The sequence below is a fragment of the Ammospiza nelsoni genome, chromosome 3, assembly GCF_027579445.1.
Source record: "Ammospiza nelsoni isolate bAmmNel1 chromosome 3, bAmmNel1.pri, whole genome shotgun sequence".
In the NCBI taxonomy this organism is placed as follows: Eukaryota; Metazoa; Chordata; class Aves; order Passeriformes; family Passerellidae; genus Ammospiza; species Ammospiza nelsoni.
In genome coordinates, this window is record NC_080635.1 from 26,582,773 (window position 1) to 26,607,900 (window position 25,128).

The window sequence follows — 25,128 nt, forward strand, 5'->3', positions numbered from 1 at the left end:
AATGTGGTAAGAGGCAAGCCCATAATGTGGTGCAGGGCACAGAAGTGAGATTAAGTCATGTCAATTCAGGCAGCAAGCTTTTCCCAGTCCTCTCAACCCCAATCAAGACACACGATTATGCAAACACATACGCACTCCCACAATTTGCTTTCTACAGTAACATGTCAGGTCACGGCATGTCAGCAGGCTCTCTGCTTCCCACAGAGGCCTCTGGAAAGGCATGCTCCCATCTCACAGACACTGCACCTGGTCTGGATCTTGCACAATCCCAGTTATCCACTAGCTGGTGGCAAATAATTCTATCCTGCTTTAAAGGGGTGCATGCTGTGGTCAGTGTGCCAGAGTGCATTTGCTCTCAGGACCAGTAAATCACCGTGACAAGTTCGCAAGGCTGCCATTCTGCATTTTCTCATCTTACAGGTTTCTCTCTTTGAAGAGGAGGAAATAATGAAACCACCTACTTATTTGGTAAAGAAATGCCAACCTTCTAAACTGCACTTTTCTTCATGCTTGAAATGGCTGCGTCTCAGCACAACGATGCACAAGAAATATTATCATTTCAAGCGTGCTCTTGAAGAGTCGGCACAAATGCCAATTCTGCAAAACCCTCTCGTTATAACCTTGTTTCAGACTGAGATGATTGTGTCCCAGAGTGGCACAAATCCCTCATTGGCCCACATTTTAAAGACAGAAGAGACTGCACTTCTGTGTGTAATCATCCCTTAACTGCACATGAAACACTTACTGGAACAGGAAATCCAAAAGTATTATCACACAACAGCAGCCCAACCTTTGAATAATCTCCTTCTTCCCATCTCTGCCACAGAGACAGGCTGGGCTCCTGAGTCCAGGCTATTCCAATGGGATCCCAAATGTTCAGCATGTCCTTTAGCTCATTTCCCTGTCCCTGCTGCCATGAAACCCTGGTTCTGTTTGGTCTCATGTTCCTGCAGCGCCTCACTGATGTTTAATGGGCTCCGGAGCTGGCTTGCTCAGCCCACGACTTTCCATGAGCTCACTCAAAAGGCGATTTTGGAGCTGAAAACAATTTCACTTACACTCCTCAGTTACAGGCTATCAAATGTACTTATTATCTCTGTAACTGCAGCAATTACAGGGCATGGTTCTGGCTGAGAGGCAAACCAGCTAGAAGAAAAATGGACAGATGTTAACTAGCACCAATCCTGCACGGTCAGACCCCAACGTGGGCACTAGCAACACAGCCCTGCATCCGGCTGTGGCCCTGTGTGCTGCCCTCCTGCCTCAGAGGGCAGAATCTGCAAACATGACCCCCTGGCATCACAACACAGACCACTGATAGGTGCAGTACCTGATCCACAGCCTTATGAGACTTCACCTCCTTGTCAAATGGGAGTTCAGATCCGCAGATCTGCTGTTAACTTCCTCTGTGGTGACCTGGTGTTTGCTTCAAATAATATTCTCTTCCTTAATCCATGTGTTAGCTCAGCTCCAGCTGCATCTGTGCCCATTTCCTCGAGTTACGCTCAGCTGTGACTCCACTTACAGGAACACGGCTACTGCTGTGAAATGGAGAGATTCATGAGATGACCTCTAAAAACAAGAGCTGTGGCACCAGAGAAAGGGTTGCCAACTAGTTGACACAGTCTTCAATTATGCTGCTATTACATTGAAACTCATGTAATGTAGCTGCAGCTTTAGAAAAAAGAACCATCTCCATTTGTGAAATGAAATAAACTGAGTCCTGCCTAGGCTTGCTTTCAGATAGGGCACACAACCATTAGGCTGTGAATGAAATTTCAGACGTTAATGCCTTATCTTGACAAGGCAGGAACAAAGGGTGCGAGGCGGTTCGAGGCATGTAGCCGCCGTGTGCTGTCGAGTCGACGCTCGTGGAGTGATGAAGGTCACTGCAAAACCACGCCACCGAGGAGGCAGACACTGCTTGCACTCATCCAGCTTGCCTGGAGAACAAAATTTACCACTCTCCCCCTCCTGATCAGTGAAGCCTCATTTTTAAACGACAGCAGGATTTTTCTGTGTATTTCTTAATATAATAACTAATTAAATTGGGAGTTTTAACTTTAAAAAAATTAAGTCTGAATTTCTTTCTTTGACCATGCAAGTCCTGCAAAATTTTGCCAAAGCCTTGAACCAACACATAAATTTTTAATTACCACTATTTTGCCTATGTGGGAAAACCTAAGAAAGATATCTCAGTTAAGATATGGCTGAAAATTTAAGGATTAATAAACAAAGCTGAAATGCACAGAAACAATCTTTCATTTCAGTAAAACCTGTTTGAGGTACTCAGCGGGCAACGTATTCCATTTGCAATACCAATGTGCACATTTGTGAGTTTCCATAATGCAGAGATAATGGATGTATTTTCTACCTAATATTTAATCTTTGTAACTTAGACATGTCTTATTTCCATGATCACGCAACTCTGAGCTGTAAAATATCATCTCAGAATGGCTGTTCTCCCACATTCCTTCAAATAAAAAATGTCCACCAGTCTCCCAGCAAGTAAAAATTGCTACCCCTGCAAAGAATAGGTACTGCTTTGTTTAAAGGACATGTTTTCATGGATATGGAGTTCTTGTATCCATAAAATTAACTGGACTAAGAGTTATGAAAATGAAATGCTATATGACTACAGCACACAAGGCTAGTATAAAAGGTGAAAGTATTTTGTCTTTACATATAATAGCCAACACCCTACCAAGATGCTTAACACAAGAAAGTACAATTAAGAGAAAACTTTAAAAAATTGTTTATTTTCTGTGTAGATACAGCTGAATCCTGAGGATTATGTTCTTCACCCTCATATTTTCACCCCAAAGTACACTGACCAGGCAAAGAACAAGGACAAGACAGTCTCCTTCAGTTACAGTTCTGTACCCCTCTAGCAACTTTCTTGATATACATATATCTGGCAAATCAACAGGGGCAAAAAACCAGTTGAGTTTACAGCAGATCATACATCAAAATGGAAATATCTCACAGGGCTGCACCTTGATATTTCATTAGCAATTTTAACAGCATTTCCATTAATAAATGTTTCTATCAACTGCAGTTACGGAAAGTGATGTTAATCACAGATTTAAATTAATTACACATAACATGCTTTTTAAAGTTTTTATTGAGTGTAGTATTTAAACAATTTCATAAACAACTAAATTGTAAAACCGTCTGTTCATGATGCTGCTGATCTTCTATTCCTCCATTTTTCCACATAGACCTTGAGAGGCTCCTATAAACAGAGTAGAATAAACAAGTTCAACCTTGTTTCAGCTGAAAAGTTACTAATTCTGAACAAAGTCTCATGTCCTGACAAAATCTATTATTCTCTGTCATGCAAAACTAGATCTGTATTGAAGTCTGTATAATTAGGAGAAATACCAGAGAGAGTGAATAAAAGGAAAAGGAAAACCTTGCCAAAAATGCATAATGAAGCTTCTATTACTAAATGCAATAATATAATCAATTTCATTTTAAAATGAAAATACTTTTTAACTTCAATCTGCAATTGTGTCAAAAAAATTGAAACGTTTTTAAAGACCAAGCTGCATTAGAGAAAAATTGAACAGGGAATGAATCATCCCAGTGACTTGGAAAAAACACTCTTATTTTCACTAGCTACATATAAGAAACAGACATTCTATGTTTTAAATTTACAGTCCAAACAAAAAAATCAGACTATAAACTATGTAAAGCTGCAGAAAAAACCCACCATAATCATTGAAAGACTAAACTAAATATTTTGCGCCAAAATTTTCTCCAACTCTTTCCAAATTAAAAATCACATTTATCATGAAGCAATATAGAGAAACAGTATATAGCCAGTCTTCACCAAATTACAGAACATTTTTTTAGAATATAAAAAGTGGTGAGAAAATTGCAATAAAAGGTTTGCTGAGGGAATGGAAAAGAGAATGTCTTCAAAATCTGCTTAGCAAAAATGGTACTGGTAAACAATTAGTCAAAGGAATGATGCAGAACTATTTGCAATCTTTACAGATTTAATATCATGCTGTTTGTCACCCTCAAGTAATATGTGTTTGCACAGTGCATAGGTATCTTGGCAGGGCAGCTAGAAGCAAAGCTGCAACAGAAAAATAATTCCTACAGTTCTAAAATTCCATCTTACTAGCTCAGCAACTTATACAAGACACAAAACACTAATTAATGAAAACTAGAAGCCATTAATTGTTACTGAAGAACAATTTCTGCACGCGTTTTCAAGTCCAATTGCTTAGAAGAATGCCCCAAGGAGATTTGAGGTACACCTGTAGATGAGTGCCTGATAAGGAGGCAGTTTAGATATCATAAGCCCCAAGGCGTTTTATTTCCTCAAGTCAAATCCAATGCAAGATTACCACAGCTCCCACAACACCCAGGACTTCACACATTACCTCCTCTGAGGAATCTCTGCAGAGACCTAGTCCCTATGTAATTATTCATGCAATTTGTTTTATTAATATTGAACATACACAAGTCTGCAGCTCTATTTCTTAATTAGGAAATACTCACAGGGGGTTCAGTGAAAGGGACAGGCTCTCCTACTTTCTTCAGAAAAGTTGCTAAAGATTTCAAAGCGATCTCGTGCAGCTCTACATTCTTCGCTTTTGCTTTCTCATACGTAGCCTTTACAGAAGCAACATCCCCATCCAATTCTGAGGAAAAAAACAGAACCCAAAACATCTCAATGGTTACCTGTTTCTCTTTCCACCTATTTTTACTCATGCTTAACCATCGACTGCTGCTCAGACATTTGCTTGAGAAGCATTGGGATGAAACTGAAGCGACCCTTGACAGTTTCACTGCTGTCCCCAGGGTCCTAGAAGCAGTACAACAGTTCCTACACCTTGTAAACACCAAGGAAGCCATCATGTCCAGTTAAATTCATTCTGTTCCCTGGGAGGGAGAACACAAACACCTGCAGTATGGGAGCTGTCTCAGGTTTTACTTGTTCACATTTGGAAACATCTTCGCAACCACAGGAGCTATAAAAGCAATGGTTCATAAAGGAAAAAAAAGCTTTGTGCAGAAATGGATAGCCTGTGTCCCTTTCTCATGAGAAAGAGCTTCCCACTCACATCTGGCAAGTGGCTGAGCTCCTTTTTTGATGTGGGAGGCTACTGCAAAAACTGCATGAAATGACAGCTTAATGAAAGCATAGAAATTGTTAACTTTCTACAACTTTAAAATAGATTTATTGTAGGGGAAACACCAACAAAAAGAGGTAATACTTAGATTGCATTTAATGGACCACACAATCATGATTTTACATATTTCTTTTTTCTAAAAGGTGTACAGCAAAGGATTGTGCATCTCACCAGACTGAAGGAAAGCTAGCCCTGGCAGTGGATCTTATCTCAGGACAAGGACAGGAGTAAAGGTCCTTTTATTTGTTCCATCATGGATGCCTGACAGATGATAAAGCTTCTTTCAGCTGTGATCTATGTTCTACTATATCTTTGCTAAACACAAACAATTATAATTTTATTTGCCCTTTTTTTTGTTAATTAGAAACAGTTACCAACTGCGGTAATAACAATCCTCTGCCATGTTTCATAGCCTTTTCTAATTAAAAATAACAATGGCCTGAAAGGAGAAAATTTTTGAGTGAAGAAATTAATGTTAATACAGGGTTGGATTTGGTGCAAAACAAGAAAGCATGTTTGAAAGCTTAGTAGTAACTTTGAAATTAAAAAAACCCAGCAACTTTTATTTAAAAGAACTTATTTCTACCCCTCATAGCTAGAGCACAATCTAAGCCTTCTCATTTTCAGTTGTGCTAAATATTTTGCTGATGATTCCTTTAATGATCAAATGATCAATGTCTCATACAGGTAAGATGCTTGCACAGAATGACCTGGGAACAGCTTTTAAAACTCTTTATGCTGGTACTGAGTGTCTCCTCTAGAACCTGCTAGGAACCAGGTACATTTCTGCCTGAAGAGAGTACAGCAAGCATCTGTTCATACAGAGTGTAGCTTCACTGTTCAATACACTCTAACCACTGTTGTGGGTGCAGCAGGGCAAGTGATTGATTCTCAGCAATCTCTTTATGAAACTGCTCTACCATCATGCAGAGTTAGGAAGGATAGTGAATAGCTTAGCTTACTTACAGAATTTTTACTAAAGTTAAAGCAGCAGAGGACTAATGACAGCATAAAGCAGCAAGTACAGTGCTGGTGACAAAAGGGCAATTTTTTGTTTTATGAAAACATGTTAAAAAACATACCCTGCTGTGAACCTGAACCTATCTGTTACAGGGCTAAACAATTTTGGTAGTGATTGCTCTTTGCAATATTACTAAGCAAGTAAATTCTCTAAGTTAGATAACAATCACAGCACTTCTACAACTTGATTCAAATAAGTATGTTTGTATTCCTTTAACACCATATCTTCTAAGTGTTTGAAGTGTTTTACCTAATTATTCCTATTTATCTCCTCTGTGATAGACTGGTACACAAAGGCTTCTGTCCTTGTTCTTTTTTGCTTGTATCACATGTGAAAAGGATTTACTCCCTGTTATAAAACTGGAGGACAGTATCAGAGTACAAAAGGCAAAGGACTCTACAGCACAGAGATGCCTGTGTTGCCATAGGAGCTGTTTGTCCTAGTTTTTCAAGAGTGAGCCTTGCAAATAAACATGCATAAACAAAAAACTTGACTTTTTTAGAGGTGGTCTCTTCTGACTTCAGCTATAAAGAGAACTGATAAGTATTTCAACTATTTATGTAAATTCAAATGCAGACATCTGGAATACTAACTTTGGCTACATTATAAGATGTATATATAATTTACACTAATAACAATAAGATTGTTTCACATTACTGATTGAACACATCACTTATGATTTTGAAACCTACACACACACACATAAAAGGAACCAATATTACTACATGTTTTGGGGGAAAAAAGCTAAATTCATTTTAAAAGTCATTCATTTCTACAGCATTTTTCCCCATGGGTTAGGATGGATTCTTTCTTATTCCATGAAGCCTCTACTTAAGGTTCTAAGTAAAGGATTCATGGCTTGTGTCAGCTGGTTGCTCTTTCATCCTAACAGCCAGAACAGCATACAGATCCAACAGACTGAAACAAGAAAAGCATCAGATAACCCCTGCACCTCTTTATGACTTGAACTGTAAAGTAAGGGCTTGCATGACCTTTCTGAATGTCTCCAGAGCTCTCACCAAAACACTGTTCCAAGAAGCACTGCTTACCATAACATCTCAAGAGGTACCGGTACACCACTGCTGGATCAAGATGGTCAGGAATCAGTTCCACAAGTGCCTCAATCCTCTTGGCCTGTGAGATTTAATGCACATACAAAAAAACCATGAACTTGAAATCTTAAAGAACAAAATGAAGTCACCAAATTCAGAACAGTGATTGCACAGTTTTAAAGTGAAATAAACTGTACTGGTAACAAAGAATAGACTGTGTGACTCAAAGTATGTACAATAATTTCCTTCCCAAAATTTTGCAGATATGAAATAGTAAAAACAATTAAGCACAAAATGCAATTAATGCAATACAGATCTAAAATCTATACTCAAGTATCCTAAACATTAGTGTCTTGTTTTTTCTTCAAGTAGTCAATTAATGTATCAATAAGAATATGGCAGGATTACAACCAATTTAGGAAAACTGCAAAACACTCAGCATCCTTCAATGACCCAGAGGTCAATGGCAGCAATGATCAATGCTTAAAAGGAGTCTGATCACTAACTGATGTGCTTAAATTTAGAACCTCCTTCCCTCAGCCTCTGATTGCAGTTTCAAAAATTTTTAGGTTTTAAATTAAAAGCAGTTTACTGAAATGAAGAACATCTTTATCACACACTATCAACTTTGATGTGTTAGTAAAATTTCAGCTTGATGAGCTGGGAAACTTACACATTTTTAGTTCCTTCTTATAGACACCAAACAATGTTTATCACATTGTATTTATCATCATCACTTCAAGAGAAGAACTTTAAATCTACTAGTATTTAATGCAATTCCCACAAAACATAAATATGCATTTGACTCATTTGAAAAAAAAATTATTCTAGTTTGTGTGCTAGATGTTCCTGATGCTGCTCCTTTATGAAAGAGAAATCCATATGGTTTTGCTTGGGTGTGTATTTCAGGGTTTTTTGGTTGTTGTTCAGTGTCAGGTTTGAGGGGTGGGGGGGTTGTTTGATTATTTTAGTGAGTTCTAAGGCTTTTTTGTGTGGGTTGGAGTTTCTTTGTTGGCCTCTGGATTTGTATTTTATTTGTTTTGGGGTTATTCTGTTTACTTTAAGGGGGCAATAGGAGGAGGGAGGGATAGGAGTAGAGCAAGTATATAAACAGCATTTCAAATTACAGGGAATGAGGACAAAGCCAGGAATCTAAACAGATGCTCCAAGTAGATACATGTCCAAACCACCATAACAAGTAATATGGAATGTGTCTTTTAATGTAAACACAGAGGCATTTTATCAGAGAGAGGCTGAGGTTTTAACTTGCATTTGTATTTGTACAAGGTAGCCAATAAAATAAGGACTTTCAGATTGTGAAACTGAACTGGATAATGCAGTAAAACATTCTAAGCACAATGTTTGCAGGATGTACAGTGTAACATGGAAAATGCAGGAAATAACTGAAACAATAGAAAAATATGAAGTACATCCTCCTTTCCATCATGCTCCATAATGTAAACTGTTCTTTAAATATAACCAGCTCTGCAAATTAACCTCCCCCTCCTCAAGAAACCCAGTAAAGCCGTCAACTGTGAAGTTCAAAACCCTTTAACAAAGGTTGATGAAATAGCATTTTGCAACATATGAAATTGTATACATGAAAAAAATATTGTACCTGTCCAGGTTGAGATGCTGATCTAGCCAAAAAACGCCCTAAAGTTCTCTTCTCCTGAACTATTCCACCCCACCTCTGAAGACAAAGAAATGATTAATGCAGCAGACATAAGTAGGTTACTGTTAAACAAAATTACCAAGGTGAAAATAGCCAATTACAGATGCTTAAAACAATATACTAACATATTACCAATTTATAAGGTAAATAATTGAATATTAGGTTGACAAGAAAACCAAAAAACCAACCACAAACCAAGTTCATTTAATGCACTTCATTGGTAAACATTTTTTAAATGGTAGGGATAAAGTTTGTTTAAAACAATAGGGGAAAGAATTAAACTAATACTTCAAATATACCACAAAAACGAGGTTTAGGACTGCAAAAGAATGAAAAAGAGAAACACTATTCCTCTCCAATTATACTGCCAAGCATTCACAAGTGAGCTAGGGATCATAAGGTTAATTATACATTTAATAAGGTGTCAGGGAGATAACTGCTCGTTTCTTTATAAAAATTAAAATGTACAAAGCAAGTTCTCTTTAAAGTATAATTACCTACACTTATGCATACAAAGGACTGATTTCAATCTCTCTATTTTATAAAAGGCTTTAACTGCAATAGACAGGGTTTGAGAAAGAGAAGTTGAACTTAAAAAAGTTTGAGACAGACCAGATAAAAATCAAAAATTGATCTTACTTTAGAAACAAGGACAAAATAAAATATACAAGACAATATTAAGTGTGTGTTCCTCAAAGATGTCAGTGTTAGAACTCTTAAAAATGCAGAGTGTGGTTTTTTTACCAGCTGTGTGATATCAGCACCAAAACGCACAGGAAAAAGAGAATATTGTGCATATGAAAACACATACTATGATTTTCCTATATTCAACTAGTATTGTAGACATTTGCAAACAAGAAAATTTGGGTTATGCCATTATGAATATTCTGTTGAAGTAATATGTTTACAAGCTCTTTAAAGTCCAGGTGAAAAGGTGTGAAGGTTCCCTCCTTTAGGCAAACAGACAAGAAGTGCCTTTATGGTGCTGAATAGGGGCAAAACACTGATGAGAGAAACTTGCAATATTTTGTTACCAGTTCTAGCCATTCTCACCTACTGCCAGTAACTGCTCTGACAGGAAACAGTCTAGTTTGAGAAACATTATCCACAGCTCCCTTTCATGCTGAAATATCAAATCCCTTCCAACTCTCATCAGTAAAAGCATTCTCCCTCCAGACAGTAACAGACACTGCAGCTGTTCCATAAACTTTTAAATAGACTCTTAGATGCATTTCTGAAACCATGGAGTCTTCATGTATATCCTAATATTTTAGATTACAAGCAAAGTATTTATTTAGATTGTTGTTTAATTTCCAAAATATAACAATGCAGAGTGACTATTGCTATCCTCCAGATGGTGGATTACTATTAGTGAAACACTTGATCCACATAGCAGTCACAAATGTTTAACCCAGTTTTTCCTGAGTCATAAAATCAAAGTTTTTCCTGAGTCATAAAATCCCCTATTTTTCTCCTAGACAAAGAATTTATAACTCAAGCTTACCTGTAAATATCCACTTATAACAAGGTATTTTTAAATTGTCCATTAAGATACAATGTATACAAGGTTATTTCAAGTATGCTATAGAGCCATGAATTTAATTCTAACAGTTAGATGCTCTTGTAACAAGTTCCACGAATATATACATGTATATTATTCCATGTTCTGGAAAATTTTAGGAATAGTATCATTTTACTTAAAAATGAAAAAAACCTTATCTTCACAAAAGAAAAAAAGTACCCAATTTTCATTTACTCATTCCATTTCAAGCAAAGAGCAATCAAAGAGCAATCAATAAATCAGAAAGAGTGGAATAACTCGAGAATTTTTTGCATTTTGATGTTTCAAGCTATATAGCAAGAGGGTTTTATGGCAAAATTGTAGTCTCCTTTTCATTTAATATTCAGATCACCAGTTAGGCAAAGCCCTGCACAAAGTAAGGGAATTACAAGGAATACACCCTCACACTGCAGCAGAAGTAACAGATCAGCTTTGTTGGTAGTGTCTTGGAATATCATAAAATATGTCATGGATGAATCAGAGCTTTTTCTTTAAGAGTTTAAAATACTTAGGCACTGGTAAATGAGTAGCATGCACTATCAGGAGATGATAAGAGGCCCTGATTTGAGGCAGGAGCCTATGCACACATCAGTCTGACTGCTGCACTATCACCTGCTTGGATGAGCCTCCTGACAGAGCCTGCTCCCAGCACCCACAGCTCACCCCACCTCTTGCTTGGCTTGTCTTTAGCTTGGCACAAATGCAGCTGTCTCAACTCCTAAATTAGCTGAGACTGTGACCCAGAGACCAGCATTTGGGGTTTAATGCATCTGTGACAACTAGAAAGCAAATTCAGCTCTTAACCAACCCTGAATACAATATATACAATATTACAGCCAAGTGAAGTCCATGACAAGCAATTATTGCCTGCTTGTTTTGCAAACTGTACAGCTGTAGGATATCGTGTTTACAGCACTTAGGAAATTAGGTGAGAAGTTTCAAGGAAATGGTTTGCAGGAAGCAACTGACATCTAACAGAGAACTTGGAGAAAAAATATGTGCAATATACAAATACTTCCTTTATTCCCTTCATGTTACTGGAAGACAAAAACCACCCCTGACTCTGGCATGCACTGCTACCCTCAGCACTAGAGCATGAGTCCATGGTTTAGTGTAAAGGGTGCACTGCTACTCACACCGTAATTCAAATGCATCCCAGCAGCTGCACAACATCACTTTGTGACAATTTCTCAGTTAACCTTTGGAGAGCTCTAAGCATTTCTGTTCCTCTTGTTATGTCATTACCTGTATCAACGATCTGGCATCATCCACTCTGCCTGCAGTGATATACTGAAGGAAAAGATCTGTGACAGGTCTGTACATTCCACACTGACTGGCCACTCGTTCTGCCATCGCACCAACTGCAAAATGATGAGAACATGAGGAAAAGCTTGGATTGAAAAGCTGCTTTTGCAAACTTCACAGGCATGATTTATGCTGACTGAGCAAGTTTTATGTGTAATAGCTCTTTCATAACACCTCTGTCGAGTCAGAACATTTAAATATCATTGCAATTAACTTACATTTTTCCAAAGCTGGTTCTAATCCTTCCTCAGACACCTTTCTTAACAAATAGGAAATACTTCTGACAGCTTGATCAGGATTCTGTGCACCAGAGATAAGCAGAGGCTCAAGGTATTTCACAGCAGCATCAAGGTCATTGCTAGGAAAAGAGATTGAACTGGCTCAGTTTCTGAAATCAAGATTTCTAAACCTAAAGAAGCAATTAAAATGAAGTTTTTGTTTTCTACATCAAGCTTGTATTTACCAGGAATAGCTGATGAAAAAACACTGACCAAAAAAAATTATTCGCTCAGATATTGTAAACGTGAAACAATTTATGACTGAGTGAATAAATCAATTAATAAGTCACTTTAAATGGCCTTTGACCTGTGCAAAGTTTAGGTATTTTGGACACACTTTATTCCTCATTAAGAAAGAAGAGTTCAGCATTCTGCTTTAGGAAAATGCATCCTGCAAATCTAGAAGGTAAAATCTAAACATTAACAGAGGATATCTGAATAATTAATGCATGCAACTTAAGTATTTTTATGCAATGTAATTAATTATTTACCTGATTTTTCCATGCCTGCCGTTTTGGATGCCAAAGACAGTACTAAATGTCATTTGGTCATTACATCTATTTGCTTTTAATCTTAAGGCTTAAATATAGCAAATGCTAATAAAATAATGCAAGAAGTATTCACCAAAGTGTAAACTCTACTTCCAGCATTCTAAAAAGTTCAAATGACAACACCTCTTACCAGTCCACTGTAAAACCTAATTAAATTGAAAGAGAAAACTGAGCACAATGAATGCTTTTAGGTGAAGCAGCAATGCAGCACATGTAAAAGCTATGAAAAAATGCTTTGAAAAACCAAAAAATGAACATTGTATTGGAAATATCAGTAAGAATCTGTTTTTCAGAGTTATAAAGATGAGATTACAAGGTATTTAAGAATATATAGAAGAATATAATTTAAGAATATATTATTTACACTGCTCAGTCTTTTCATACATCAAGTTAGTTTTGGTATGGGAAAAGCTGGTGCCCTACCTGCATGGAAATTTATTTATTTATACTTGTCACCAAACTCCATCTTAAGAGCACAGCCTGATTTTGCCACACTTTTATGACATGGAAATACAGGAAAATAGGCATATTATAACACAAATAATGAAGTGTCTCCCATGTGAAGCATTTAATTTACATTCAAGTCCATGCACTAGAACTATGTGCCAAGGACCACTGGGATCTGCTCCCTGTGGCCTGGCATGCCTGAGGCAACCAAGAATCTGTGATGTACTACAGAGCTCTACAGCTTTCCTGCCAAGCCAGGCACAGGAGGTCCACCCAACAAAACTAGTTTGAAATGAAACAACAGAATATGGAGGATTCCTGAAGACTGGTCCCTGCAAAGTGTATTGGAGAAGCTGACCTTGCCCTCTCTCCTCCAGGTGCTTTCTCATGCAGTTTTACACACAAAGGATAAACCAGCAAAGTACCAATGTATCAACTAAACTAGAAATGCACACAGAGCACAATACTGAACCAACAGCTGAATCACTGGATACTAGGAAGTGTGGGGATAACTATGATGACTAAACTGTGGCCTAAAGTATCAGCCAAGCTTTTTTAGCTCATACTGGAAAGACCTCACTTCACAGATACACATCTGGCTTTCACATTTTGAAGGTAAAGACAATAAGAGTTCAAGAATATACTGCCATTTCAACTGCTGGAACAGGTAGTAGATTTTTCTTTCCAACAAACAACAACAAAAAATATATATATTTAATACATATTTATATAATCCCTGGGTGCTATGTTTGATGAAGTACTTCCATTTTACCTTCAGATTTCATAGAGCTTTTGATGTAATATATACACATACATACATACATACATACATACATATATATATAATCTCTGGGTGCTACGTTTGATGAAGTACTTCCATTTCACCTTCAGACTTCATAGAGCTTTTGATCTAACACCAAGGAAACACTTTACATGCACATTGGAACAAAAGTATCAAATTACAGCACCAAAAAAGACCTTAATGCTTCACAGTTATTATATCTCTATTTCATTCAATTTCCAACCCCAAATTTGTATGGGAGACAATACCAGAACGGAACTGCACACTATACTCAACTAGAATTTCAACATCTGGGACACTGTAAAAATGGAAACAGAATGAAATGGATAATGCAAAAGATTTCCCAGCACATTGCAGAAAATAATTAAATACACAGTCCTAGAAATACTTACCTTTTTGTATGAGCCAATGCAATTGCATTAGAGATTAGTGAGTCAGGTAAACGAATGGATTTTGTGACGTCTCCCAGGATGTTTTCAAGTACTTGCAGGCTCTTTACATCTCCTTTTTCTGCCAGGGCCTGAATGAGAGCAGTAGCTGCTGCTCTAGTAGGCAACACACCACTGTCAAGCATTCCTTTTAAAACAGCCAAGGCATCTAACAATGGTAAAGAAATAAGGGAAACAGAAATCAGACTTTAGTTCAGAAAGCACCATGCTGCTGGTATCATTAATCCTACCCATTAAAAATAAGTACAGAAAAAAAATTCTTTAAGCCCTGCAATCACTAGAGTGAATTCTAACTTGAATACATATACACAAACAAAAACTTTCGACAATAATTTAGGTTGAAAGGCCATAATATCTCATAATAAGAAGGATTAAGCTACTTTCAACATTGGAATAATTTGTTTTTAACCGGCTCAAGGAAAGCAGGTGTGTCATAAACATCCTCTCTTATGATTTTGAAGTCCTGACTCTTTTCTTCCCCAAACCGCAATCAATTTCCTTCACTAAAAACAAAAAATGTCGTATATTTAAGAATAAATATAGCCTAAAAATGTAGTCCATTACAGAAACTGATGAATTACAATACTGAGATTTCTCTTTTTAAGTGTGCATGAAAGCTTTGTTTCCCCAAATTTAATTTTTAAATAGAATTATGGGATACAGGTTTCCTTGCAAGAACCAAAACCAAGAACTCAACCCTTACCTCAGAAACTCCTAGGATTATAGCAATTACATGTTAAAAACACACAAGGTCAATCTCCTGTCCATCTGCCACAAATTCCCCAAACCCATAGCTGATGAAGTCACCCTCGTTTCTCCTAGCAGAATTCTTGTCAGTTTATGTTATCCGTGAGCAAACACACAGAGAAAGACATGCCCCTCTGGTAAAAATCTCTTATTCCTTACCAGCACAGGCAGGATTAATCACAGATGATAATTATAATACCAAGGGATAACACTCCTAGCATAATATACACCCACATGAACTCCACAGCATTGCCATTCCAATTCAATATGCAGGTACTGCAGAAATCAAGTAACTACCCTTTACATGAGAGGAAGCAAAAAACATCCTTTATGCTTAGGCTTCCTTCACAAGAAGTTTTTTTTTCTGCCCCATATTCTTCTTTTTAGGGAAAATAAGGAGCAATACATGGGGGGGGAGGAAGATTCCCAACTTTTAACAAGCAATCTCAGAAGACATGCCAAGTTCCAATTCTCTCCTAACTAGGTGTGGGCCTCCCTCTAGCACAGAGTGCAACCAGCCTTCTCAAGAACAAGGACAGAAAAGATTTGAAAGCTCCATATGTGCAGAACTACTGCAAGAAGTAAGGTACTAGTAGCATAGTGGGTAATTCCACAGGTAACTATATGCTTGTGGAAACCAACCATGCATCTTTCAAAATAAACTTCTACAAACTCTGCAAATTTCCTACCACCAAACTCAAGTTCTGACCGTAACCTGGTTTTTACCAAGTTCTTGCTAGAAGATATCAGAGCTCTTAGGAGTACACTTTAGTACCTCCAGAAAACCTTTTAACTGCACCACATTATACAGCAAAGAATGCTGATGAACTAAATGAGGTATGTAAGTGGTAAAAAGCAAGCAGGTTTTACAGAAATGAAAGCCATCACAGGATGTAGGTCAAATGGACCTCACCAACAAAAGACTACAAAAACACCATGCCAAAAATGTTTTGGGTAATCTGTGAGCCTTAGAAAATGACCTGTATGGCTGAAATACTCAGTAACTTGCATAAGTTTCACTTAGACAAAGTAGTATATCTCAAATTAAAATAGAAACAATGATTAAATGTGACTATTCAATAAAATTGTTAGATAAAACTTGTTCAATGCACAAGATATAAGAAAATATAATTTTGCAAAGTAATGTAATTCCACAAGATTGAGAAACTTTGCATTGTGCAGAAAGTGAGATTTTTAGAGTACAACAAGGAAGAGAGTTGATGTAACAGGATTTAGTATGCTAGCTAAAAGAACCGCAGTGCAAGAGACTAGCAGGATATCGAAACATCACTGATGTTCTGAAGAAGGGAAGACTTTTGGTGTGCAACATTCAGGAAGAACTGGTAAAATTTATGGCATATTAGAGAAGAAAGCAGAGAAGATTTATGAGAATAAAATCAGAAAGGAAAGTCAGGTGAAGGCCTTCAAAGCAGCAAAAAAAGATCTGCCAAGAGCAAAAGGAACAATGGCATTCATCACAAATACTTCAGTGGATGACACCTGCCAATGACATGAAACTGGAGACTGAATGAGGAAGAAGACAGGTTTATCAGCCACAGGAAACAAAGAGTACAAGTGAGAAGACGTGTCCAAATGCTCATCTTGAGTATTTTAATGTAGCTGATGTTACATGGGTATGAGTTACTAGCACAGCTATGTATGATGGAATTAACTAAAACGTAATGATGTTAAAATCAAAAGTGGATTTTCTGAATTTGTACATAGCTGCTTTAATGCCTAAAGGTACTGACAAAAATATGTATCAACACTGTACTTAGGCTTGCATGCAGATAAAAGACATTGCCCTGCATGTACAATTACTTGCATGCAGAGTTTTCCTCCATCACAACACTTCTACAGCCCAACTACATAAGTAGGACATAACTCTGTGGAGTTGATCTCTAGGCTGCAAAGCAGCCAATGCTGAGGACTAAAATAAAACAACTGTAAACTTTATGCACCATCTTGTTGGGTACCCTTACGTACTCTTCAGCCACCATTTTCTTCACTATCATCGTTACATTAAAAAGAAAACCAAACAGAGTATTCTGTTACTGTTGGCATTGAGAACTATTAAAAAGTATTTGATTAAGTTTTTAAATCAATATTATAATCATTTAGTTCACAATCATGCACATTTAACAGTCAATTTAACTCATCTGGTATCTCACACAACCAACACAATATGCAAGAAACAACTGCTGGGAATTGTTTCAGATGCTCTAAAGTATGTTAATTTCCAAAGCAAAATGACTTGTGCTGTGAATTTTAACGCACTTGAAAGCCTGTACTTTCTCTCGTTCTGGAGCACAAATTTTGCATGTCTGAAGAGCTGTGATTCATCTTAAGAAAACCCATCTTGTGTTAAATGGAATGGAAACTGGACTAAGTGGTCAAATGACAAGTACATTCATATTCAAGCTGTATTATAAATGCATGTACAGTAATTTACGTCTCTCAGCTACCACAAAAGGCTCTTGATAAGCAGGTAATTTGCTAAATGGACTCCTTTATCCAAGTATTCGAAGGGCGTTACAAGAAAAATCTGCAGAGGCATTAATGTGACGTAAAGGTCAAGCATTGTGACATACCTTTCAAATAATCCCGCCTAACTTGCGATATGATGAGGAGGCTGCTGGCAGCACTGTTCAGTGTGAAGCCCTTGATGTGGGTCTCAGCACTAAAAGAAGCAGACATTTAGAAAGGAATTACTGACATGCTTCTGATACGATAATAAATGGTTGAGCACCAAGGTGAAATTATAAAAACTACTGTTCGTATGTTAAAAATATTGCTGCAAAATATCGACCTGGAGACAGCTTTTGTGTTATCCTGTCAATGGTTATAGAAGGATAATTTTTTTTTGCATTCTGACAGATGACAAAGTTGGAAGTGAGCAACAAAAGAAACAAAGTACAAGATTTTTTTTAAACAATCGGTTCAGATTCTTGAATGCTGACATATTAGATGACTAAAATAACTGCATGCCCTGCATTGTTCTGTTGTATCCTAAGCTGGATACTTTTTCTTCTTTTTTCAATAGTCACCATAATTATAAAATATAAAACTATTCTTTCAGCAATAAAAATGAAACATTTATTTTCAGCACTGTATATTTTAAACATAAACTAAAGCATATTATGAACTAACACCATATCATTTGGTTGATTAATTTTCAAATTTCTGTCATCTAGATGTATACAGGTTTTAAAGCGAACATCCTACATTTGCTGCCTTAGCCACATTAAAATTGTATTTTGCTTATCAATTCCTTGTCTCCTGTAATACAAAACTTCATGTAAGTAGAGCAAAGACAGCCTTTACTTTAGTAACCCTGCTAAAGCTTTGCTAACACTCTGGAAATTAGTCAAAAGAGACTAACCAGCAATCACATCGGTCTTGTACTACAAAATGTTCCTGCTCCTAAATGACATATAGCCAAGCTCCATTTTTAATATATAAGGATAACTTTACAAATGTTCATTTCTAGATTACAAAATCTCAACAGAGCAAAGGGGGGCATTGCCATTTACCATATCAGCAATCAAGATAAGCCTCACTGATCATCTTGTGGCAAACAACTGAGCAGCCTACCTACTTGAACTTAGGGGATGAGCGGATTGGGAGGTAAGCAGGGTCATTGCTAAATTGTTCTCCTCAATCCCAAGAAAATCCTTCACATTGCACACAATATGACTATCCTCTCAGTCACTTTCAGCCTCCCAGGCTCACAAATGCAGTCACTGGACTCGGGATTTTCTTCCTCTCCCAACCAATCCCCTTAATCCCTGCCTAAGCACCCACTGCTCAGTTCCGCCTTTTTTTTTCCCTTTGTCCCATCTGTCAAAGCCCTTAAGTCAACAATTCATGCATGAGACTGTAAATTACATATAACAAAGGATTTACTTTCTCCAATCTTCCAATCTTTAGTGTGATTAAATAGATGTTAGCTACTATTACAGAACTAATCCATCATTCCAATACTCCTAAATTTCTATTTAAAACTTCTTGGACTAAATGGAGTAAATATTCCTCAAAACAGTTCTAGAATGTGAAAGCAACTACACTTGGGTTGACCAACAGATCAGTAATGTTCTGGGATGTCTGGTGTTTGTTTCTTTCAAAGGCAGTGTAGGAGTGCTATTTACTTCTCCCACATCACTTTCTCATGGAAGTTTTTCAGTTCAGGTAACAGAGGGATATTTTGAAGTTCTTGGATGTTTTAAAATTATTTAAAAAGTAGTTATTTTGTTGCCTATGCTAATGTGCACAGTAAGACTATCTACATATTATTTACCTTTCAAATTGGCTTCAAACAGTCAAATGAGTAATTTGTATCTAAATTAAGGTAGCTTTCCTGTATTTTATGAAAATATTAGGAGCTGTACAAGTTTCAGACCACCACACACATTTAGGCTTTGTAGGAGTAATCTCTTTTTAGTATGAGGCTGGAAAAATTCTGAAGCATCCAGTAATGTGTGCTGTACACAGATTTGTTATTCCTCAATCACAGGCACGCACACCATCACTTTCTCTATTTCACTGAATTACTTAGAACTTAAAAGCTTTTAAAAATGCTTAATATAAGCATAACTTTGTTACTAGAAGAAAAGCCACACAGATATGCCATGAACACGACCAATATGAAGCATTTTCTGTCTTGATGCAACAGTAAGCTGTCAAAAGCTTCTCAGATTGTCATTATTTGGCATTTCTAAGCTACAAGATGGAGTAGGAGAGTTGTGAAAAGCACCAGGGTTAGATCATAGTTGGCTTTGACCAGCAACCAAGAAGAAAATTTCTTATAAAATCCTGTTACTTTACTCCTAAACATCTCAAACTTCAGAGGCTTAACACATCTCTGACCTTTTCAGTCTTTCAAATGATTTTTTCCCCTGAATTTTGAATTTATGTACTACACTTATCTAAACACTTATCTAAAGTGACAAATCTGAATCCCTAAAATACTAGGAACAAACCACCACCTTCTTTCTTCTTTTCCACTTCTTTTCCAGTAATTTTGCAAATTACTGCTGGAATTATGCACTACTTTGTGCATCTTCCTTACAACTGTTTGAGCTGTAGAGCAGGAAAGCAGTGTATCCAAGTACAAATCTTCAGTACAATGTTTCAAGCTTCTTCCCTGAAGAACATTCCAATACATTTTAGATACTTGAGTATTTTCTCTGAAACAAACTACCTAAATTTTATCGGTGTTCTTTGTACTCCCTAACACATCTCCCCTCCACATTCTATTTGCAAAGATTTATCAGTTACTTGCATTACAGGGAGATCAATTCGATAAACTGATTTAGTTTTCTCTAATATAAGTCATATATCCTGCAGGCACAAACATTACTTATCATAAAGCCCAGTTGCTGAGAGCTATTTGCAAAAGGACTATTTGTTCTTCTGAAAGCAGAACTGCAACACTTTTTCAATGAAAGACATTTCTCCAATCTAAACACTTTTAAAGAAAACATTAAAATAATCAATATCATCTTACACTAGACTGTTCCTGGACATCAGAAACTAAATTGGCTCTAAAAACTTTTTACAGTACTCTATACATTACGTAATTCACCTACAGGCATTCTCAAATCCACTGTATTCGTTCAGTGAGCACACTTGATGACAACCACCAGTCTTGTTTTAGTTGAATAAATTGAAAGACTTAAAACCCTTAAACCTAAATTCTTGTTCTTCTGAACTCTACACTGACAAGTCAGAACACTTTAAAGCCTATAACCTGACCAGAACACACGTTAGAGGCAATCATTAAAGCAAGGGCTGTATCATACAACTCACTAAAGGTTAATTCGATTCCTTTCCTTCTAATAACTTGTGACAGCAGGTTGGATTTATTTCAGAAGTGTAAGAGTTGGATCTAAGGTTTATGGTCATCTTTTAGCCACTGGCATCACAGTCAAATGTACCATTTTGCATTTGGCAGGCAGCCAGCTGCCAGGGAGTGTGGGCAGGGTAAGACAGCAGCAGGGACAGGCATGCAGGGGAAGGCTCACAGGCAGCTAAGTGAAGGAATCTTGTCTGTTTGGATATTGCTCTAAAGAGGAAAAGGCAGACTGCCAGAAGGGTAGACTTTCAACTCTGACGCCAAGTACATTTGTTCAGATTGTTATTTGAAATGAGTTATTAGCAATACACACTGTCACTCTAGTACCTTTTTAAAAATGTGGCATACCGCCCTATGAAACACTGGTGTATTTCTTACCACAGCTCCTAATCACTAGTCATGACCTGTTTTCCCATTAAAAGATAAGGACTCACCTGAAAATGATCCAGAAATTATTTAAGCCCTCTCTCTAAGGCAGTAAAAGTCCCCCAAACAAAGAAAAGCCTTACATGCGTTTCACATCAAGGGCTTCATCAAGACAATCCTGTGTTAACAACGCTTTTACAAGGATGTCACAGCAAAGAGAATGAGACTCATCCTTCTGCATTCTCCTGAAAATATTGTAGGCCTCTAAAAAAAGAGTAAAAAAGCCAAAAGGAAATGTCATACTGCAAGAACATGGATCACAGAAAGAAATCACCTGTTCACTGAAAAAGGTCCATCTTAAATTTATGTATCCTTTGCTTACATCTTTAAGCCCAGAGCTGCAGATCACAGCTTGCTCAGAACTACCTGTATATAAAATATCAACACACACTTCTACAGGAGAAAAAGTTTGCCACTGCTCTTCCTTTATATGTGGCTGTTGCTTCAATATCAACACAGCTGGTTAGAAGGGGAAGACTCAGGATTTTTTAAAGCAACACCTAATTCTGGGGTATGCAGTTACAGTGTCTGGTGCATGATCACAACAGCATTTAACAAATAATATAGGAGGCGATTCCAATATGGGGAGATCAGATTATTTGGCTACGACAAGATTTATACAAAACATACAATTTACAAATATACAGATATTTAGCAAGTAAACTACACTGCATTTGTTTGACTGATTAACAGTTTTATTTCACGCATTCACAATAACTGTCAGTGTATGAAAAGATGTTACCAAAAAGGGGGAAAAATTATAAGCACAGTTTTCAGTCATTTATTTTTCTGAAACAAGATTATGCAGCTATAAACATGCAGCTAGAACTGCCATCCACGCTGTAACATATGCTAGAAAGCTGTGTTAAGAACCATAAATGATCTTTTACATCTAAACAGTGACTGCATGTATATTTTAATGATTCATGAAGTAATTCCTTTGCTAGTTCAAATCACAGCCACAGTAACCCTTAAAACTTATCAGAAATAGTTGGACTATCACCACAAATTTCACAGATAAGCATTAAGCTTTTTTCTTCTACTTTGAAAGTAAAGATGATGACAACTCAATTGAATCCTAATGTCATAAGAAGCATTATACTAATTGCACTTAGTACAGCGTGTTATGGAATTTTAATCAAAACTGTTGATATGCCTTTCAGTTTGCATCTTAACTTCTTTAGCCAACAAGCATATACAAAAATCTCCTGAACTGCAGGCAAAGAAATGGTTATGCATAAAACTTATTATTGACATCCCACAGACTCCTACACCAAGTTAATAATTAGAATTACCACAGCCATTCATAATGTACTCTGTATGCTTGAAACGTTGTTTGATATATATATGAAGAGAAATAAAGGGTAACAGCATCTCAGTAAAGATTAAATTAACTTCTGTGTATTTCAGTTTCACAAGACAGTCTGACATTACAAGAGTGACTGCACTGTCAACCAAAAGAGCAATGGAACAACAACAGGACCACATAAGAAAAGTCCTGAAATCCTCCCCCACTTTTACTTAGAGGTCTGAAGTTAGTTTGGCCTGCAGCAATGTGATTGATGAACTCTCTTGCCTGCTCAGATGCTGATCACTGGATCCACTGCTCTGAAAGCTGAGGTAGTAGCAGACCAGCAAACACATTCAACAAAAACAATACCCCTCTGACTGGTATAACCTGCTACAAATGCAACTAATGATTTACAAAAATGTAGCTGACTGGTGATAGGTTTGGCCTTTCTGCTCATAAATGTCTGTTTGAATTCTATTTTTTCTAATGACAAAATTTCCTTATGTTTTCCTGCAAAAGCTTTGCTGTCTTCAGACTGAACTAGGATTTCACCCTGTGTTTAAATATTACTTTAATCAGCTGGGTACAGAAATGGACGTGGCCCCTAGTGGTCAAGATGTCAGGTATATGTTACTAACAATTATCAGAGTCCATAACATTGTAAGATCTCCTTCTACAAGGAAATGTATTTAATTTTCAGGTTTTTCTGTAATGACTACTTCAATGAAGAATTAAAAATATTTCTATCAATTTTGTTGTGTATGTCAGTCCTATGACCATTCTGTTCAGATTTTTTTCTTAACTTCATTTTGCATGTTTGAAGTATACCTGGATCAATTTTGAACTGAGACATATCCCTGGATCAGGTATTATCAGCTTATTACTTCTTCAGAAGGCATCTAAAATTATTAAAATATATTAGCATTCAAAAGAGAAATTTCTTGGTTTCAAAATCATATTGTGCTATACCAGCTATTTCAAGCAGAGAGATTTGTTAGAAAAGTGACAACTTGCCAAGAAAGTCTCAGTTCTCAAGACAGTCAAATCTGTTTCAGTAATTGTGACTGTTTCGGATATGTGTTACACGATCCCCTAGAGTCAAGTTCTCACACTGAGAAATCAAGACAAAGATGAAAATATGACTTTGCATAAATCAAGCACTTTGGAGAACAGATTATCAAAACGTGTCAGACTTGGAAAGTTCACTGAATAGTTACATAACTAGATTGAGTTAATCTTTTTCCCATCAGAAAGCTGCCCCATTACATTCACACCAAAATTACATGATACTGTTATATAAAAAAAGCAACAACTCTTTTTTTTTTTTTTTTTAGGTTTTTTCTAAGGCCAAGAGAATAGTTTTCCAAAACAAATTGTTTTCCAACATAGTTGGAACATTTTTTTCCCCTTCATTTTTAATAGCTCTTGACCACCTTCTCTCAAATATTGCACCTTTAAATAAAATAATATGCAGAAGTGATTTATTGCTAAGTTCAATATCTGAAGTCATCACAGAAGTATTATTTTATATTTTTGTTTTAAACTAGTCTCCCTGTCAAGTCTAAGGCAGCTATTTAGTTTCCTCCTGCCATTCACTTGGTCATTTATGATACCAAAGGCACAGGACACTTTCCTAGTGAAAATGTCATGAAATACATTCCCTTGATTTCATCTGATTTTCAATTACAACATTTCTTCATTTCTCATCTTTTTATGATACCCAACAGTTAGCAGCATGAAGAATTTCCTGAAAACATGATGTCTGCCACAATACATGATTCTTAACTTCATACACATAACATGGTACTGCACTCCCAATATGCAGAATGTCCAGACTCAACTTTGGACTACTAATCTAAATAAACTGAATATTTAGACTGAGTAACTCTAGATGGTAATTTCACTAACAATGTGAGTTAAATGTCTGAATGACTGATACATTCTTCTGTTAAAACTCAGAGCTTAAAAATCTGTGTCCAACCCATAATATATACTGATTACACTTAGAGAAGAAAATTACTAGGTGTCTTGCATTTACAAATCTTCCTCATTCAGCAAATATAATTTTTAAACCTACTGAATTCTATTTTCTATACCGCTTTCAAGTAAGGTGCCTATTTATTTACTATAGTATAAACAAAGAAAATATGTATTTCCAGAACATTCAAATGCTCAGCACCTTGTTAAATACTAGAAATGAACTGATTGGGACCAAGGCTCTTCTCGGTGGGGCAGAGCAATAGGACAAGAGGCAATGGGCAGAAACTGATGCACAGGAGGTTTCCCCTAAATATGACTTGTGCTGGTGACTGAACACTGGAACAGATTCCCAGAGAGGTGTTGGAGTCTCATCACTGGAGATATTCAAGGATCCTGTTCCATGTGCTCAAGGGTGAGACTGCCGGAGCAAAAAGGCTGGACCAGATGATCCACCTTTCCAAGCTGAGGCATTCAGGGATTCTGTGATTTCCTCCCCATTTTGTAAGGCCCAGTAAAGCTATTTCTTCTACTGTCACTCT

At 36.8% G+C, this 25,128-nt stretch overlaps 1 protein-coding gene across 1 annotated transcript in view; it reads right to left on the bottom strand.

Annotated features, from left to right (window-relative positions):
• Positions 1-2,731: 2,731 nt before the first annotated feature.
• The window catches only part of LRPPRC (leucine rich pentatricopeptide repeat containing), an 86,860-nt gene continuing 64,463 nt past the window's right edge, over positions 2,732-25,128 (bottom strand). The window contains exons 30-38 of the mRNA XM_059468711.1: positions 21,402-21,522; positions 17,630-17,718; positions 14,235-14,439; positions 11,983-12,122; positions 11,705-11,820; positions 8,842-8,916; positions 7,221-7,305; positions 4,516-4,658; positions 2,732-3,235 (exon numbers count right to left, since the gene is read on the bottom strand). Of these exons, the coding sequence (XP_059324694.1) occupies positions 3,179-3,235; positions 4,516-4,658; positions 7,221-7,305; positions 8,842-8,916; positions 11,705-11,820; positions 11,983-12,122; positions 14,235-14,439; positions 17,630-17,718; positions 21,402-21,522 (1,031 nt within the window). The 3' untranslated portion in view covers positions 2,732-3,178. The remainder of the gene's footprint in view (positions 3,236-4,515; positions 4,659-7,220; positions 7,306-8,841; positions 8,917-11,704; positions 11,821-11,982; positions 12,123-14,234; positions 14,440-17,629; positions 17,719-21,401; positions 21,523-25,128) is intronic.